This window comes from Oryx dammah, unplaced genomic scaffold, assembly GCF_014754425.2.
Source record: "Oryx dammah isolate SB20612 unplaced genomic scaffold, SCBI_Odam_1.1 HiC_scaffold_2, whole genome shotgun sequence".
Classification (NCBI taxonomy): domain Eukaryota; kingdom Metazoa; phylum Chordata; class Mammalia; order Artiodactyla; family Bovidae; genus Oryx; species Oryx dammah.
Genome location: NW_024070186.1, coordinates 30,455,338 through 30,475,897, shown reverse-complemented (window position 1 = coordinate 30,475,897; position 20,560 = coordinate 30,455,338). Strand labels below are relative to the sequence as shown.

Genomic DNA, 20,560 nt, shown 5'->3' with positions numbered 1-20,560 from the left:
ACTCCAGGAGTTGTTGATGGACAGGGAGGCCTGGCGTGCTGCGATTCATGGGGTCACAAAGAGTCGGACACGACTGAGCGACTGAACTGAACTGAACTGATATTCTACTGTGTCTGGCAGGTTTTATTTCTCCATTCATCCCTTAGTGCCCCCTTAGTTTGTTTCTATGTCTTGGTTCTTATAAATAATGCTGCAGTGAACATGGGGGTGCAGATATCTCTTTGAGAGAGTTATTTTGCTTCCTTCAGACACATACCCAGAAGTGGAATTGCTGGTTCATATGGTAGTTCTGTTTTTATTTTTTTTGCGAAACCTTCATGCAGTTTTCCATGGGGACTGCACCAATTTACATTCCCATCAACAGTACATGAGGGTTCTCTTTTCTCTACATCCTTGCCAACACTTAGATAGTAGGTGTTGTAACAGGTGTGAGCTGATACCTCATTTTGATTTTGATTTGCATTTCCTTGATGTCTGGTATTGTTGAGCAACTTTTTGTATACCTCTTGATCATTTGTGTGTCTTCTTTGCCCTTTTTTTAATCTGGTTACTTGGATTTTTTTTTTGTTTTCTATTGTATGAGTTCTTTTTTTTAAAATTTGATTCTGTGCGGTCTTAGTTGCGGCAGTCGGGGTCTTTGTTGCATCGTGAGGATCTCGTTGGAGCACACAGACTTTCTAGTTGTGACACGTGGGCTTAGTTGCTCTGAGGCATGTGGGAATCTTACTTCTCTGACCAGGGATCGAACCCGTGCCCTCTGCATTGCAAGGCAGATTCTTAACCAGTGGGCCACCAGGAAAGTCCCCGAATTGTGTGTGTTCTTTATGTATTTTAGATATTAACTTACCAGATAAATGATTTGCAAAATGATGATTTCCTTTGCTTTGTAAAGTGTTTAGTCTGATATCGTCACACGTGTTTATTTTTGCTTTTGTTGCCTTTGCTTTTGGCATCAGGTCGAAAAAATTGTTGCCAAGACCAGTATCAAGGAGCTTATCCCCAAAGTTGTTTTTTGATGTCCCTGGAACTTGAAGTACAGTTTGGCAGGATCTAATATCCTTGGTTTACATTTTATTGTCTTTACATTTCTTGAAAATACTGTTTTCTTGCTTTATATATTATTTTTGAGTCGTTTGGTGTGGTCTACTTCCCTTGCCTTTGTAGAGTATTTGTCTTTTTGTCAGAATGTGCCAGTGTTTTGTTTTTTCTTTTTTCCTTTAAACAGTATTACAAGGATATGTGTTACAGTTGCTCATTCTGGGTCAGTTTTCCTAAGTATCTGGTAGGCCTTGCAAACATGTAGATTCAGGTCCTTTATTTCTGGAAAGTTCTCTTGTTCCATAGTTTTAGTCCTGATTCATTGTTTTGAGTTTCTTCGTCAGGGACACCAGTGATGTTCTGTTACTTTTGCCTGTCATCTCGTCAGCCAATTTCTCTGATTATTTTGTTTCTTAATTTCATTTCTATTCTCTTTATTGTTTTTCTCCTTACCTTCAACATCATTTATTAGTTTTCATTAAAATCTGTCCCCCTCCGTGTGCCATATAATTTAGCTTTCATTTTTCAGTGATTTTATGTGATGATTTTTCCTGCACTATAGTCAACTGTATTTAATATCTTTGCCATTTTTTATTCCAGTTTTATTGAGATGTAATTGACATACACTGCTGTATAAGTTTAAGGTATACAGCAAAATGGTTTGACTTATGTACATCATGAAGTGATTACCACAGGAAGTTTAGTCGTATATAGTCATCCATCATCTCATATAGATACATTGTTAAGGAAATATAAAAAAGATTTTTTAAAGTACTTTTCCTTGTGATGAGAAATCTTAGGATTTACTCTCTTGACAACTTGCATATATAATATACAGCGGTGTTAATGATATTTACCATGAACTTCAGTACATCCCTATCTTTGGTTTTGTCTGTTTTGATACTTAGTTTTTTTTATTTCTGACTTAGGGGCTTTTTTTTTTTTAACACCTGTAAAATCTTTTTTGATTAATAACCTCAGATATGCAGATGACACCACCCTTATGGCAGAAAGCGAAGAACTAAAGAACCTGTTGATGAAAGGGAAAGAGGAGAGTGAAAAAGCTGGCTTAAAACTCAACATTCAGAAAATGAAGATCATGGCATCCAGTCCCATCATTTCATGGCAAATAGATGGGGAAACAATGAAGACAGTTATAGACTTTATTTTGGGGGGTTCCCAAATCACTGCAGATGGTGACTGCAGGCATGAAATTAAAAGATGCTTGCTCCTTGAAAGAAAAGCTATGACCAAACTAGACAGCATATTAAAAAGCAGACACATTACTTTGCCGACCAAGGTCCGTCTAGTCAAAGGTGTGGTTTTTCCAGTAGTCATGTATAGATGTGAGAGTTGGACTATAAAGAAAGCTGAGCACAAAAGAATTGATGATTTGAAGTGTGGTGTTGAAGATTTTTGAGAGTCTTGGACAGCAAGGAGATCCAACCAGTCCATCCTAAAGGAAATCAGTCCTGAATATTCACTGGAAGGACTGACGCTGAAGCTGGAACTCCAATACTTTGGCCACCTGATGCAAAGAACTGACTCCTTGGAAAAGTCCCTGATGCTGGGAAAGATTGAAGGCAGGAGGAGAAGGGGACGACAGAGGATGATATGATTGAATGGCATCACTGACTCGGTGGACATGAGTTTGAGCAAGTTCTGGGAGTTGGTGACAGACAGGGAAGCCTGGCGTGCTGCAGTCCATGGGTTTGCAAAGAGTTGGACACGACTGAGCAACTGAACTGAACTGAACTGAATTCAAAAGTAGATGGATGTTACAGTTTTTTCCAACATTATAGTTGATTTGTAGGGAGAAAACATCAACATGAAAGCTTTCATTTGTGTTTTTCTGACTTTTTCTAGCCCTTTGTGTGTTGCGGTATCTTCATTTTGTGGATAGAGTTCCTTGTTTGAGAGTTCTGTTGTCACTCTTCCCTTTCCTTCTCAGTATCTTTAGGAACATGAGGTGTTGATCAGGAAGAAGGGTAGAGAAGGGCTTGGTATGTGTTGTTTCCATTTCCTTTCTGCAGGGTCCTTAATTTCCTGCCTCTTACTCCCATCTTTCCACTCATTTCCTTGTCTCCAAGAGATACCATCTCTTCTCTTGCATCTGTATACCTAACACTCCTCCAGAAGCAGTTTCTCAGGGGGTACCACAGTTGATCCAGAAGTTTGTAGATACTTCCACATCACTAGGCCTGTGAACTATCAAGTCCTAACTTGTGTTCACTGTATTTGTTCTTACTGTTTTACTCTTCCTTGGGGTCATTTTGTTTGTGCTTCCTCTAATTCCCCTGGTCGAGTGTACTGTTTTTCGTGGATTCTTTTTTACCTCCTCTTACTCACTCTCTGCATCCACAGGCTTGCAGAAGGTAGGCAGTTGGATTTCTTATGAAATTTCTTTTTTCCCTCTACTTATAGGTAATTTGAATGTTTTTGTGATCTCTGTCTTCTGGTAATGATAATGTTGAGGCATGGGTTCTGTTGTGGTTTTATTTATTCTCGTTTATTTTATATCTGTGTGGGAAGTTGAGGGAGAGATTTCTACTTTGAGAGAGCGATGGCTTATTCTGTTGTTCTGCAGACTTGAAGCTGTCCCTATTTTCATATGGTTGTATATCTGAAAAACCCAGACGAGTCAACTGAAAAACTACTACAGACAAAAAGAGAGTTCAGGGACTTCGCTAGTGGTCCACTAGTTAATGCAGGGAATCTGCATGGGGTCCTCTGTGCTCCCAGTGCAGGGGGTTGGGGTTTGATTCCTGGTCAGGGAACTAGATCCCATGTAGTGCAACTAAGAGCTGGGTGCAGCCAATGAAATAAAAAAAATTTTTTTTTTTTTTAAAGAAAATTCAGTTATGTTGTGCTGTATAAAATTAATCAAAAGAAATTCATATGTACAAAAAGCTTGGATGATACGGAGAGCTAGAATAAAAATCAAATTAAAAAATCCCTAAAACCAACCAAACAAAAACTCTGGGAGTAACTACAACAGTAAATGTGTAAACCCTATTATATTAGTTTTTAGGGCTGCCACAACAAAGTGCCACACGCTGGGTGGCTTATAGCAACAGGAATTGATTCTCTCACTGCTCTGCACATTAGATGTCTGAGTCGAGGTGTTGGCGGGACCACCTCCCTCTGATGCCAAAGGAAGGAGCCTTCCTTGCCTTTTTCAGCTTCTGGTATCCCTGCATTTCTCAACTGTGGCAGCATGCATCCAGTCTTTCTCTCTTCATCTGGCCAACTTCCTTTTGTGTCTTTTATCTTTTCTCTTTTAAGAACAGGAGTCATATTGGGGTAGGGCTCACCCTAATGCCAGTAGGTTGAGGAAGATCATGCCATGTCATGGCCAAAAGATAAAGTAAAATGGGATTGGTAAACATTTAGAAAAAAACATTGTGTTTTTTAGGGGAATCAGCACAAATACATGTAAGAAAAACTTAAAAAAAAAAAAAAGGTTTAGAAACTGCTGTTTTCTTCACCAGTTGCTTCTTTTTGTTTGGCCGCATTTTTCTTTTCTTAGGTCTCTTGGGTGAGTTGAACATTTTTGCTGACGTAGTTTTTGTACAATACTGTAAATTACACGAATTCCCAAATGATGTTTTAAAACCTCATCTAGCCTGTGGTGATGTAGCAAGTTAAGGATACATATTGACAGTTGTTTTACTTACCTGGAGCTACAGTTACCTGGAAACAGGGCTTTGCTAAAGAGCATATTGGTAACATGGACCTGACCCATGCAGTCACTGTGCATAAAGTCACTGTGAATAATGGTTTAAACTTTGGCTGGTGCACCACTTGATTAAAGAGCCTTTCTGTTAGATTTTTGGCAGGATCTTGAAACGTGATGTTCTAAATTTGGGTAATCTCTGATGTTGCTTCTTTGGACAGGGCAGAAATAAGTTGTCTTAGACTTTTGTTTTCGGTAATTAGGAACAAATAATAAATGTTACCTGTGAAAATATTTGAAACAAAAGTATCCCTTTGGTTTCATTGTGGAAGCTTGTATAAGAACATATCAATTCAGTTTCGCCAGGGAATGAGGAAGGGGTTCTGTTTCAGTGAATCTACTTGTCAAAATGTAATAATATATCCCCTTTTCCTTAGTATTAATCTGCCAGCTGTCAATTACTTAATGTACTTGTCTATAGGCCTAGCCCATTTGTCCCTGTTATGCGCATCCTTTCTACTGAGTACAGTTGGCTTGAAGCTTGAAAATTGAGATAAGCAAATTTCATAAGAATTTTATGTTAAATAAAATCAAGTAGGTGAAGCAAGGCCTATGTCCTACTAGGCTCGTAAAAGCTAGTTTGAGAGCTGTGGACTTATTTTTGCTTCTTTCTGAACTTCGAGTTTTATTCCAGCAGAATAAGGTGCTTGTTAGATAATTGGTGGATGATGAATATATACTTACCAGGCGTAGTCAAGAAATGAGTATTTCGGTTTCCAAAGAATTATAGATTATCATATGTGATATTGCCAGTTTATAAAAATTAGAAAGTACATAATTTTTACTTAATCTTTAGTAAATGTAACTTAATATCCCTGGTTCAGATGTTTTAGCTCTTAAAAGTTTTCCAAGGCTTCCATTAATTTATGTTTGTATTTATTTATTTCAGGCTGCACTGGGTCTTTGCTGCTCTGCTTGGCTTTCTCTAGTTGCTGTGAGCGGGGGCTGTTCTTTGGTTCTAGTGCACAGGCTTTCCACTGCGGTGGCTTCTCGTGTTGCGGAACACATGCTTAGTTGCTCTTCAGTATTTGGGACCCTCCCAGACCAGGGGTTGACCCCATGTCCCCAGCATTGGCAGATAAATTCTTAACCACCATGGAAGTCTGGCTTCCCACTAATTTAATTAAAAAGAAAAGAAAAAGTAATATCCTGCCTGATTGCGCTTCCAGCCCTATCTCTCCATCTCGTCCCGTCTTGCCCTTTGTTTTCAGGTACCTAGGTCTTTCTTCAGCTCCTTGAACCAGCCATGTGTTTTTCTTCCTCAGCATTTTCCTGTAATGTTGCCCCCTCTGCCTGTGAGTCCCCTTCTCTGCCATTGGTTTGTTCCATTTGTCTGTTGAGCTTAGTTCAAACTTCTGCAGAGGAATCTTCTCTAAAACCACCAGAGTTCCAGACCCTTAGTGTACATGCTTCCTTTGTATCTTTGTTTCTGTAGCACTGCTTATCCTATATTGTCATTACATAGTTAATTGGGGAGTTCATTGCTGAATGTCTGCCTTTAGAGTCAAAATGTAGGCTCCATGAAGGCAGAGACTGTCATTGTTTCTCAAAGCATCTTTAATGCTCAGCCTATTGTTTGACCTGCAGCAGGCTGTCAGTATTTGTTGAATAAGTGAACCAAGTGAGTAGTGCTCAGATAACACTATTCAGTATTTCCCCGCACATATGTAGAAGCTCTTAAAAGTTGTTATTGATTGCTTGTAGTGTTAACCAGTTTTTACCGTTGTGGAGAGTCCTGGGTAAAAGCTTATGTACACCCAAAGAGAATTTTTGTTTTTTTCCATTAAAAAGAAATGAGCAATGATGCAGGTTGTGAAGGAGGTCCAAGAGGGAAAGATGTCTGCGTACATATAGCTGATTCACTTTGTTGTGCAGAGGAGACTAACAACATTGTAAAGCAACTGTACCCCAATTTAAAAAGTGAACAGTGGGCGTTCAAGCAGTTTTTTTTCTTTTAAGTGTAGGATGTTGATGGTTCCTTAGAAGAGCAGCTTTTTCAATTTCCCCCTTGGCTACTGTTCTTTTCACCTTCAACATCAGTGAAATTAAATATATTCTATTATAAAAACTTTTCCCATAGCATTTTTTGGAATTAATGAACACAGGTATAATGCCAACCCCCAAAACACTTCATGATAGAAAAGTGACACCCAACGTTCTGCTATTTTGGACGTGTGAACGTGCTCAGTGTTTGTGTCTTCTCATTTTCTGCTGCCAAATCATATTAAATGAGATTATCGTATTTTTATAAGCATGAAAATAAATAAAATATCGAGTACATAATTTAATGACTATTACTTTTTTGAAACTTATGATTCTTTTATTGTTAATTTTTTATTGGTGTGTAGTTGCTTTACAATGTTGTGTTGTTTTTTGCTGTACAGCAAAGTGAATCAGCCATATATGTGTGTGTGTGTGTGTGTGTGTGTGTGTGTGTGTGTGTATATATATATATGTATCTCCCCTCTTTTTTAGATTTCATTCCCATTTAGATCACCACAGAGCACTGGGTAGATTACTTAAAAAGCAAACACAAAACAAGTATTTCTTGGGTTCCAACCATGTGTCAGACACTGGCTGTATGATAAGTGAAAAGACAGAGGGTCCCTGCCCTTGTGTGATTCACCCTTCAGTTGCAGAGATGGCCCGCAATCTGATTATCACACAAATAAATAGATAATGACAACCAGATGTGTCCTTGGGAAGGAGAAAGTAGGAGAGCATTGTTAAGTAGAGAGACCCCCTAACCTAGTCTCTGTAGTGGGAGAATTACAGTTGCCCAGAGAAAGTGACATTTGAGAGAGATCTGAAGGAAGGAGACTTAATGCCTGGGAAAAACTCCAGGCAGAGAGAACAGCAGGCAGAGGCTCAGAGACAGGAGGAGCGTGCCTTTGAGGAACAGACAGGAAGGCCGGTGGATGTAGATGAGAGATGAGTGTGGGAAAGTGGCTCAGCACAGAGCTGAGGAAGTGATGAGAGAGCAGAGGAGACACTGAGGACTGGGTCATTTCAGTGTGATTATTGCCACCAGTGTAAACAATGTAAAAGGAATATTCTGTAGCTATAAAGAGGGAGGAAATTGACTACCTAATCAGAAAAATAAAGAATTGTAGATTTCATATTGAAATTTAGAAATAGAACCTTTAAAAAAAGGGGAAAAACTTGACCCAGTGATATGTGATTTGTTCTGTATGAAAAGAATTATTTTGGTAAAGTAAGTTTTCCTTCTATATATGGATTTATTGTGATAATAATTATTTATTTTGTCATGTTTTCAAGGTAAAATATATTTTATAAAGTAGCATAGTAGTTTAAAATATGTCCACTGGGCTGAGATCCTGGGTTGATATTCTGGCATTGCCATTTGCACAGCTGGTTAACTGGGCAAATTAATTCAACTTTTTAAAGCTTAGTTTTGTCATTTGTAAAATGTGAACAGTACTAACATTTATCTGATAGAGTTGCAGTATGAATTGAATGAGAGAATATATGTGAATCACTTAGATAGATATGCTCATCACCTAAGAAAAAAGTTATCTACTGTCACTTCCTATGAAAATATCTTCCAATTAATCTCCTTTATCAAAAGTTAGAGTGCAAAAAGAATACCGAAGAAAGTTATATCAAAAGCAACTCTGTGATTGCATTTCAGAGATGGAATTATAACTGCTATTTGTTTCCTGTTTTACTGTTGTATATATTTTCCAAACTTTGAAACATGAGCATATATTTAAAATTACTACCATCTTCCATTTAAGTATGCTTTGTCTTCTGTTTTAGTTGGTTTTGTTGAAATTTTAATTTTTAGGAACATCCTTTTCAGCAGTGTTAGAAAGTCTGCAAATCTCGATTCAAGAGACATTAGTTCAGTACTGTATTCATAATTATTTTTGCTTTCCTCCTTATATTTTGATTAATGTTGTACCAATTTAAAAGGCTTTGTGCCCACAGCTGCTAAGTTGTGATTGGAAAGGAAAGGGGCTTCCTTTTTGAGACCATCTGTGGGAGTTGCATTGTCTGAGTCTGACAAGAGATCATGGCAGATGGTGAGGTCACTGAGATTGACTTTTTGAGCTTGACATAATGTGCTCATGAAGCTGGAAGAAGAAATCCGACTTATTTTTTTAACCAACAGAAGAACATGGTGACAGGAAGAAGTGTACAATTGTTGAGTCTGGATGAAACATAATGCATCAGTGCACATGACTGGTTTAATCTTTGACAGTCGCCAGTACTGCCAAGGTAGCTGTTTGTTGAAACATTCATGCTGTGTTTATTTACTTTCTAGGCCCTTGATTTAAGTCATATGTTGCAAATAACATTTAGATTAAAGACAATGTAGAAAAAAGACAAAAAACTTTAAAGATACTTAGAAATGTATATTTTTAAATTGAAAGATTATAGGCTGTCACTCAAAGCCAGTGCAGCATACTTCTTCATTTTTAATTGAATAAAGATCTCTGTCATAGTCTCATGTCTTTTTGTAACATTTATCTTAATGTAATTTTATATAATTTAAATTACACTTGAAGGTTTATGCTTACTGTTTCATCTATTAGGAGCTCTCTAGTGTCTGGATTAGTATTTTGCTCATAGTGTGTGTTCAGTAAATATTGACTCGGTAGATAAATTAATGAATGAAGTTATTGCCGACTCTTTGTTAATTTTAGATGAATTTTTTTTTTTAACCACAATTAAATGCTTTTTCCCCCCTACTTTGAAATTGGGTTTATGTTGTGGTCTTTATCACTTCTACTATGTGTGAGTTATGTATTATTTATTTTGGAGGAAGAAACCTTAATTTGTCATGAGAAGTCAGTGAGCCATTTTTTCCTTAACATTAATGAGTACTTTTGCTAGGCAGTGTCCAAATTATTTTCCACGTCTTGACTCATTTATTTAAGTAGATGTATTGTGCTACTACTCTTCTGTAGATGAAGAGATTGAAGTACAGTGATGTGAATATGCATGTGCTTAAGATATTCATGTACTTTGGCTCTATTTCAAACATTTATCATTTAGGTAACATTTAGAAGTTAGTTTGTGCTTACCTCTGGTGAGAAGATGCAAAGGGAATACTAAACAAAATTATGTTTTGTCTTATTAAGCTCAGTTACTATAGCTAAGGTGTGTTTTTATTTGTCACCTCTTGTGTGTTGAAATAATAACACCTTGTTAATTTCTTGTTGTTTGCATGAGAAACAGTGCCACTCACTAACCCAGTCCTTAGGAAATATAATCCCGAATGGAACACTGAGTATAATAAGGAAGCAGATGCTCAGAGACAAGGAGCTGTAACCATTACAAGCCATACTCTGAAAATGAAGAAATGGGAGAGGGGGGAAAGGGGCAATTAGCTGAATCTGGGAGCCCAGCCTAACAGTGACTGCTTATATTTCACTGACCAGAATTATGTCATGGCCAGCCCATCTGGGAGGGAGACAGAAGGTCGTAGTTTAGTTGGCGTATTGCTGGTTTGGTGAATGAGATGGGATTTCAGGAACATTTATCTCATATTTGTAACACTGAAGAGTATATAACAGATAATTGATAAAAGTGAAACAGTTCCAGTGTAGGAACTTGATTTTCATATTCACTCATGGTAGATGTGATCAGATCTGATGCTACAGTGGGAAAGCAAAAATCACAGCTGTACTTCAGGTCTTACTTGGGCTTTTAAACATATGTTTTCTTTATCATTGAAAAATCACACTGTTTTAGTGAAAGGTGAAGTATTTCCTCACCACCCCTGCTCCACAGTTTTACTTGTAGGTTCAAATTCTAGCATGTGAGGCAGACGTTTGGAGCCTCCATTGCTTTAAGCCCTTATTATTTACGGTCTTTTTAAAGTTAAGTTTTATTCTTCCCTTTGAATGTCCTATTAAAGTTTTAATTTTGAAATAATTTTAAAATAAGAGAAAAGAAAAAAAAAAAATAAGAGAAAAGTTGCAGAAATAGGCAAAGATCTTTTGAATACCCCTGACCTAGAATCACTAGTTTGTCAGCATTTTGCCACACGTGCTTTATCACTCCTACTTTCTCTATATATACAAATTATATACATTTATTAATCATTTGAAAGTATGTTTCTTCTGCATATCCTTTCACTAGTAAATATTTTGGTATATTTTTCCCTAAGGTTGAGGAAAGTGAAAAAGTGAAAGTGTAATCACTTGGTTGTGTCCGACTCTTTGCTACTCCATGAACTATAGCCTGCCAGACTCCTCTGTCCATGAGGTTCTCCATTCAGGAATACTGGAATGGGTAGCTAGCAATTCTCTTCTCCAGGGGATCTTCCCAACTCAGGGGTCAAACCTGGGTTTCCTGCATTGCAGGCGGATTCTTTCCTGTCTGAGACACCAGGGAAGCCCATTCACTTAAAACAAACAAACAAACAAACAAAACCAGAACACAATCCTCTGATCAGAAACAGGAAATGAAACAGTACAGTTTTCCAGTCTGCAGACCATGTTTCACTTTATCTAGTTGCCCCAATAATGGTCTTCATAGCAGTTATTTTTTGTGGTTCAAAGCCCAGTCCAGGATCATGCATTAAATGTAATTTTCATATGACTTTAGTCTTGACTCTGTAATGTTTCTTTAGCTCTCCTCTGTTTTTCATGGTAAACTAATATTTTTAAGAACTCAGGCCATTGTTTCATAGAATGTCTCTTAATTTGCATGTCAGCCTCATTGCCTCATGATTAGATTTAGATGATTCTGTGTCCATCACAGTGCACCTGGGGAGATGCACGATGTTGGTTTATTCTGTTATTGGTCATAGGTAGCTTTCATCACCCTGGCTGTAGTGGTTCGTGCCAGGTTTCTTCACTGTAAAATTTGATGTAAGAGGTATCTTGTAGGGCAATATTTCAAGACTATGTAAATATCCTTTTTCTCACCAAATTTCATTTAATCGTTTTAGCATGTTTTGATGATTCTTACCTAATCCATTAATATCACAGTGTTTACAGATTGGTGGTTTTCTAACTGCTTCATTTCTTTGTACATATTAGTTGGAATTGTATTGCAAAGAAGATGTTTCCCTTCCTTGTTACTTGTTTCTATAAATGTGAACTCTTGGATTATTATTTTATTCATTGGGTTTAGAATCTGTTACAGTCTGTTGTTATTAGTATGTACTTAGGTGCTTAATTGCCCCTTTAAACTGGCATAAGTTGTCCCTTTATGTTGTGGACTTTCTAAGCTGTCTCCTGTATATTTTTAATATGTCTCTGTCATTCCTTACCTTAGACACTCAAAGTGTTCTAGGTTTATCTCATGCATTTCCTGCCCATTGCTGGAATTGGCTATTTCTCCCAGAATCCCTGGTGTTGCTTTCAGTGGATTATCTACACAGCATAGTATAATATTTCAAAGTCCAGGCTCTGTCACTTCTTAGCTGAGTTGGTTTGATTGAATTATTTAACATCTCGAAATTGCAAGTTTTATCTGGATAATGACAGTTAGAATGGTCCACATCTCGTAGTGTTGTTGTGAGGATTAAGTTAGGTAGTTAAAAAAAAATGAATATCACATAGTAATTATGACATAAATGTTGCTTGTTATTATGATGACTATTACATTACTGTTCCCTCTTTTTCCCTTTAACAGGATATTCTTTTAAAGAATTATTGAAGACGAAGTTTTTTTATTTGTTTTTTAATGGCTTTACAGAATTTTAAATTGAATGCAGTTTGACATGACGGCAAAAAATGTAAGTATTTGTGAATTTTTAAATGTAAGTATTTAAAGTAAGCTATACTTTTTCCGTGCACATTTTCTTAACCATTTTGACTAATCAAGTTCGGTTTACCAGCATCAGTGTATTACCTGTGTTTGTTTCTGGAAAGAAAGAGACTGTGAACTTGAACGCTGCTGAAGCTCGTCTTTCATGGCCGTGGTAGCCTAGTTGCAAACCTCTGCCAGGTTGCTCCGACTCAACAGCTGCAAAATTGCTATCTCCAGAAATGTTCCCACCCCCCTCCTGTTTTGTGTACTGTTAATGAATTTGCTTTGGTGCTTGCTGGAGTGTTACTTGGCATTATTGAGAAAAATCACTGTTTTCTTTGGCTCAGTTTTTTTCTTTTGGATTTACCCTTAAAAATGTGTACAATCAGATGTTGTTCAGAAGCAGCCTGCTGTCCTCCTTGAGGTGATTCCCAACTTCAGTTGTTTTGGGGAAGTTATTCTTTTTTCTTCTTTTGTTTAAGACTGTCATTTCTGAATCTACTTCCTTTCAAGTTATATTGTTATTATACCAATGGATTTGTTTCCAGTTATGGGGAAGGATTATGCCAGAAAATAAATACTACAACGTTTGTGGAAATAACTTATTATAATTACTATACCCAGATTATTAGTTTGGACTCTGATTGCAGGTAACAGAAACCAGCTTGGGCTACCTTAAATCAAAAGGGAATTTATTTTAACGCTAAAGGGATGTCTCAAGGAATTCAGGCTTAGAAATTGAGCAGACCCTCAGAAAGATCTGGGTCCAGAAACTTGAAATCTACCAGGAATTGAAGCAGTATTTAGTTTTCATGTATCATCTCTGTGTATTTCTGTGCATTAGCTTCATTACTCTGTGTCTCTCTGCAAAGCATCTTCCTGAGTTCACAGTCAGTCAGCATCTTGATCTACTTGTTACGGTACTAGCCCGTTTAGAGAAAGAGAGAGAGAGAGAAGTATGAAGGAAGGGAGGCAAGTAGCCTGACAGATCCTGTCTGCTTATTTCAGCTCTAACTTCAGACTCCTTGGGGAGGACCTCTGGCACAGCCCTATAGCTGATATCCACTAGTAGTTTGGTTAGTTATGACCAGAGAGACAAGTGTTATTGTGGAAAAAGATCTTGTGAACCAGGCGGATATTTCTAGATACTATCCATTATACAGCTCAGTTCAGTTCAGTTCAGTCGCTCAGTCGTGTCCAACTCTGCTAAAGAGCAACAAAAAAATAAGAACACCACTCTGATTACTAACTTCTACTTTCCAGTTATTGATCTGGCTTTTGCACACACTAGTAGTTGTAAGCAGATACAGACTCCGCTTTGTTATCATATAATTAATTTTTTTAGGATAAATTATCAAGTGTCACCTGCCTTAATCTTGTATCTATTTGTGGCTGTTATATCTATTTGTTTAGTTGCTGTTTGGGGGAAAGAAGAGCAAAGTTATAGTCTGTGTATTGGGATTTTTCTTGTTTTTCTCTCCTCCAGGAAAAAGAGAATGTGAAAGTTATCCTGAGCAAAAAGGATGACTATCATTCAACTAACAAGTATATTTTGGCTTAAAGAGGTCCTTTAAATCTTCCTAGCCATACGTACAGTTTGCTGTATTAAAAGTTGTTTCCTTACAGTAAAAAAGCATTTGGACCAGTGGTAACTATTCTCCCATTATTTTGTTTGTGTATTTGGATGTCATCAAAGAGTATGCTGTTCGTTTCTCTTCCTGTGCCAGCATCCTTGGGGGAGAGGGCTGTTTGATGAGCTGACCCTCTCCTGATTCCCTGGGATTGGGGACATGGGGAGGTTGGGCCTCAGACTGGACAGAACGACAAGGGAAAGAATTGAAGTAGACTGAATGTCTGATTCAATATCACAGTAATTCACAGTAACCATTCAATATCACAGTAATCCAAGTCTATGCCCCAACCAGTAACGCTGAAGAAGCTGAAGTGGAATGGTTCTATGAAGACCTACAAGACTTTTTAGAACTAACACCCAAAAAAGATGTCCTTTTCATTATAGGGGACTGGAATGCAGAAGTAGGAAGTTAAGAAACACCTGGGGTAACAGGCAAATTTGGCCTTGGAATACGGAATGAAGCAGGGCAAAATAGGGTTTTGCCAAGAGAACGCACTGGTCATAGCAAACACCCTCTTCCAACAACACAAGAGAAGACTCTACACATGGACATCACCAGATGGTCAACACTGAAATCAGATTGATTGCATTCTTTGCAGCCAAAGATGGAGAAGCTCTATACAGTCAGCAAAAACAAGACCGGGAGCTGACTGTGGCTCACATCATGAACTCCTTATTGCCAAATTCAGACTTAAATTGAAGAAAGTAGGGAAAACCTCTAGACCATTCAGGTATGACCTAAATAAAATTCCTTATGATTATACAGTGGAAGTGAGACATAGATTTAAGGGCCTAGATCTGATAGATAGAGTGCCTGATGAACTCTAGAACTATAGATGGAGGGTCGTGACATTGTACAGGAGACAGGGATCAAGACCATCCCCATGGAAAGGAAATGCAAAAAAGCAAAATGGCTGTCTGGGGAGACCTTAGAAATAGCTGTGAAAAGAAGAGAAATGAAAAACAAAGGAGAAAAGGAAAGATATAAGCATCTGAATGCAGATTTCCAAAGAATAGCAAGGAGAGATAAGAAAGCCTTCCTCAGAGATCAGTGCAAAGAAATAGAGGAAAACAACAGAATGGGAAAGACTAGAGATCTCTTCAAGAAAATTAGAGATACCAAGGGAACATTTCATGCAAAGATGGGCTCGATAAAGGACAGAAATGGTCTGGACCTAACAGAAGCAGAAGATATTAAGAGGTGGCAAGAATACACGGAAGAACTGTACAAAAAAGATCTTCATGACCCAGATAATCACGATGGTGTGATCACTCTCCTAGAGCCAGACATCCTGGATGTGAAGTCAAGTGGGCCTTAGCATCACTATGAACAAAGCTAGTGGAGGTGATGGAATTCCAGTTGAGTTATTTCAAATCCTGGAAGATGATGCTGTGAAAGTGCTGTACTTAATATGCCAGCAAATTTGGAAAACTGGGCTGTGGCCACAGGACTGGAAAAGGTCAGTTTTCATTCTAATCCCAAAGAAAGGCAATGCCAAAGAATGCTCAAACTACCGCACAATTGCACTTATCTCACACGCAGTAAAGTAATGCTCAAAATTCTCCAAGCCAGGCTTCAACAATACATGAACCGTAAACTTCCAGATGTTCAAGCTGGATTTAGAAAAGGCAGAGGAACCAGAGATCAAATTGCCAACATCCTCTGGATCATGGAAAAAGCAAGAGAGTTCCAGAAAAACATCTATTTCTGCTTTATTGACTATGGCAGAACCTTTGACTGTGTGGATCACAATAAACTGTGGAAAATTCTTCAAGTAATGGGAATACCAGACCACCTGACTGCCTCTTGAGAAACCTATATGCAGGTCAGGAAGCAACAGTTAGAACTGGACATGGAACAGCAGACTCATTCCAAATAGGAAAAGGAGTACGTCAAGGCTGTATATTGTCACCCTGCTTATTTAACTTATATGTAGAGTACATCATGATAAACTCTGGGCTGGAAGAAGCACAAGGTGGAATCAAGACTGCGGGGAGAAATATCAATAACCTCAGATATGCAGATGACACCACCCTTATGGCAGAAAGTGAAGAGGAACTAAAACGCCTCCTGATGAATGTGAAAGAGGAGAGTGAAAAAAAGTTGGCTTAAAGCTCAACATTCAGAAAATGAAGATCATGGCATCCAGTCCCATCACTTCATGGGAAATAGATGGGGAATCAGTGGAAGCAATGTCAGACTTTATTTTTGGGGGGCTCCCAAATCAGTGCAGATGGTGACTACAGCCATGAAATTAAAAGATGCTTACTCCCTGGAAGGAAAGTTATGACCGACCTAGATAGCATATTCAAAAGCAGAATATTTTGCTTTTGAACAATACTTTGCCAACAAAGGTCCGTCTAGTCAATGCTATGGCTTTTCCGGTGGTCATATATGGATGTGAAAGTTGGACTGTGAAGCAAGCTGAGCGCCAAAAATTGATGCTTTTGAATTGTGGTGTTGGAGAAGACTCATGAGAGTCCCTTGGACTGCAAGGAGATCCAACCAGTCCATTCTAAAGGAGATCAGTCCTGGGTGTTCTTTGGAAGGACTGATGCTAAAGCTGAAACTCTAATACTGTGGTCACCTCATGTGAAGAGTTGACTTATTAGAAAAGACTCTGATGCTGGGAGGGATTGAGGGCAGGAGGAGAAGGGGATGATCGAGAATGAGATAGCTGGATGGCATCACCGACTTGATGGACATGAGTTTGGGTATACTCTGGGAGCTGATGATGGACAGGGAGGCCTGGCGTGCTGCAATTCATGGGGTCGCAAAGAGCTGGACACGACTGAGTGACTGAACTGAACTAAACTGAACTGAATGTCTGATAAAGCTCACTAGCCATTCTGAAATAGATAAGCACATTTTTGTGGCCTTTTAATGTATTTTGTTGAGATACTCACTAGAGGGATCATATCAGTTTACAACACCATGAACAATTCGTTCTCATCTCTCCCCTCCCCATTATTGTGCAGCAAATAAATATGTTCAGCACTGTTCCAGACTACCTTCTTGGGATTTATAATGTAGTGAGAGGAGATGATGTATATGTAATGTTAATGATACCTGTTATGAAGAACAGTAAAACAGGGTAAGAGGAGAGAAAGCATAGCAATGTGGAGGTCTCTTTCAACAAGGTATTCAGAAGCATGCTTTTTAAGGAAATGGCATTTAGACAGACGGATGCTCTTTAGTCTCAATACAGGAGGAAGGAGTCAGCCATGTGGATATATGGGGAAAGAGCATTCCAAGTAGAGGCAGGAGAAAGTGCTATTGATCAGAGAACAGCCGATGACCAGTTGACAAGGTGGAACAGAGTAACTAGCCATACAAGTGGTAGGAGGTGAAGCCAGAGAGCAGGTGCCAGATCATGGGGAGCCTCGAAAATGGGGGTGAGCAGTATGTGTTTTATTTAGTTTAATTAATTAATTTATTGTTTGACTGTGCTTGGGTCTTTGTTGTGTGTGGCTTGTGGGCTCAGTAGTTGTGGAGAACAGGCTTTGTTGCTCCATGGCATGTGGGATCTTAGTTCCCGGACCAGGGATTGAACCTGTGTCTCTTGCGTTGGAAGGTGGGTTTTTAACCACTGGATCACCAGGGAAGTCCTGAGTAGTATATATTTTAAATGTCAGTGGGGAGCTAATGGAGTTTTTGAGGATGATTTCAAGACCTAACTTAGCATTTTAAAGTTTATTCTGGCTACTGGGTGAATCGACTGAAGAGGGCCGTAGTATACGCGAGGGCCTCATTTGGTACTTATCCCAGTAGTTTAGACAACAGAAGATGGTAAGCTAGGCTAAGGTAATGATACTGGAGATGGGGAAAAGTGGTTGAATCTAGGATGTATAGAAGGAACAGCCAGCAAGACTCATTGAGTAATTAGGACATGGGGACAGGGAAGAAGTTAAAGATTTCTCAGCATTTGGCTTGTGTAACTGGGTATGTGGTTTTGCGGTTTCATGAGAAGAAGATCTCTTGGGGAAGTACAGGATTTTGTGGCAAACTCAAAAATTGTTTTGAACATATTAAAGTTGAGGGACCTGAAAACATCCAGGTGGAGAAATTGGCCAGCCAGTTAATGATAAGTAATGACTCTGGAGCTGTAGGGAAACCTTGGGGCTGGTTATAGAAATTTTGGAGTCATTTCATATTAGATTATTTTAAAGTGGGAGGGACTCCATGTGATTATATAGTTCATCCTTGGGTAGAGAATGCATGAGGACCAAGTTCTGAATACAGGAATTCTCTAGCAACTGCAGAGGAGGAGAGGCAGCAAAGGACAGGAGAAATGGACAGAAAGGAAAGAAAGCATTACTCTGATGATGTGGAAGCCAAGTAAAGAAAGTGTTTCTAGAAGGAAGGAGTGATAATTGTATCATATGCCACTGAAAAATGACTCTTAGATCTGGAAGAGATTGCCCTGGTTTCATGGGAGCATTAATAAATGTATGTGAAAAAAATTATGTGTCAATATTTACATCCTTATTTTCTGTTTCTCATTTTGCATTTCTCGTATGAGAGCAGTCTTGTGAAGAGTTACTTTTGCCTTAGTTCAGTGCCATTCTAGGTCTTTTATGGTTGTAGGTGTTAGAAACCCTTTTCAAAATAGCTTAGCGCGAAGAGTGGCATTTTTTGATTGGTACAACTGAAACATCTGGAGTACTCTGGCTTCAAATACGGCTGCTTCCAGGGGATCAAATGAGGAGCATGAGAGCTCTGTCTCCTTTTTCCAGCTTTTGGCTCTGTGTGGAGGCAGAATAGCCTACACTGGCGTCCTAATGCTCAATCTCAGAAGAGAGGAAGTGTTGTTTTTTTTTTAGCTTTTATGTTTCAGATTCCACGTAGGAGCTTTTGTTGACCCTATTTGGCCCACATTCTTAGACAAGTCATTGTAGAGAAGGAAGTAGGGTTCCATACATGGTTTGCTGCCTCACCATGGGTCGTGGGGCCACCCAGGCTGTCATAGCACAGTAGAGGCTCTAAGATGAACAGTCCCACCAGACCTGCGTGGATTGTGGGATGGATCCCTTTGCAAAAGGAAGTTCTGCAGAGCTGGTGATATATTCTTTGTATCTGGGGTAAAATAAAGTAGTATCAAGTAGTATCTAGTATCCACTGATAGGGCTTTCCCAGTGGCTCAGTGATAAAAGAATCCATCCACCTGCCAATGCAGGAGACGCGGGTCCAATCTCTAGGTTGGGAAGATCCTCTGGAGGATGACACGGGAAACCACTCCAGTGTTCCTGCCTGTGAAATCCCATGGAGAGAGGAGCCTGGCGGGCGAGAGTGCATGGGGTTGCAGAAGAATAGGACACAACTGAGTGACTGAGCGAGCGAGCCAAGTATCCACTGATCCTCTTCTTGACCAAAAATGCAGATGTGTTTTCTCCTGAGTTCACTTAGTGTACAATAAAGAACGTGAAAGGTAATTTTTTACCTTGCCAAAGAATCTTTTAAAAATATGTAAGCCATAATATTCATTACAAAAATTAGAAAATACGGATAAACTAGTCTAGAGATTAGATTAGAGATCATATACACAAATGTGTGTGTGTATATATATATATGAACCAAAATCTATATATAGTTTTTCAGTTTATTTTTGGCTGTACCACGTGACATGTAGAACTTCCTCTACCAAGGATTGAACCACACATACACACACACACACACGTGTGTGTGTATATATATATATATATTTTTTTTTTAATAAACATGAGGCAAGATTGTTTTGTAACCTGCTGTTTAGTGTAGTCTCTATGATGAGTATCTTCTCCTGTCTTGATAACTCTATAACATCATTTTAAATGGCATTTTAATGTTATCTGTTCTATGGACCTTACACCAGTTTCCTAATATTGGCCATTATTTTCGTTTTTTCCCTTTTTTAACTTTTTTATTTTTGTCAACTCATTGGGTTATTTCTGTGAAACAGAAATCTTACAAAATTACTTGCCCAAAGGGTGTGTACTTTTTAGGGGACCTTTGATTCATATTACTAAATTGAATCTCAGAAAGACCACCAGTTGTATATTCACCATTGGTATATGAAGGTGCCAGTTCCCCTTTATTTTCTTTTTAATCTTTGTCAATCTAGTTGCAAAAGATGGTGTGTAATTTGCTTCATTTCTCTGATTGCTAGTTAGATCAAACTGGTATTACATATATTATCTATATACTCACTGGTCATTTGTGTCTCTCATGAATTGTCTACATCAGTGTTGAAGTAATAAACCTGTTGCCCTTTGAGTTAACAACTCAGACTTGAATACTGCTTTGCATTAACGAACATGTTTACATAATTTTTTAATTTTGTCTAAAGAGCTGCCTGAGTTTGTTGTATGTGTATGTATTGTCATTCCCCTGACAATGTTCCATGAACACCTTGCTTGTGAATGAATGGTAGAGATAAACTTTG

The 20,560-nt window shown here is 38.5% G+C and overlaps 1 protein-coding gene across 3 annotated transcripts in view; it reads left to right on the top strand.

Annotated features, from left to right (window-relative positions):
- The first annotated feature begins 12,375 nt into the window (after positions 1 to 12,375).
- Positions 12,376 to 20,560, top strand: part of TFDP2 (transcription factor Dp-2) — a 153,006-nt gene continuing 144,821 nt past the window's right edge. For 2 of the 3 annotated variants that reach the window (XM_040234012.1, XM_040234006.1), the window contains exon 1: positions 12,376 to 12,491. In XM_040234012.1, coding sequence (XP_040089946.1) covers positions 12,465 to 12,491 — 27 coding nt within the window. In that variant the 5' untranslated portion in view covers positions 12,376 to 12,464. The remainder of the gene's footprint in view (positions 12,492 to 20,560) is intronic. The other variant, XM_040234020.1, reaches the window with a different exon arrangement.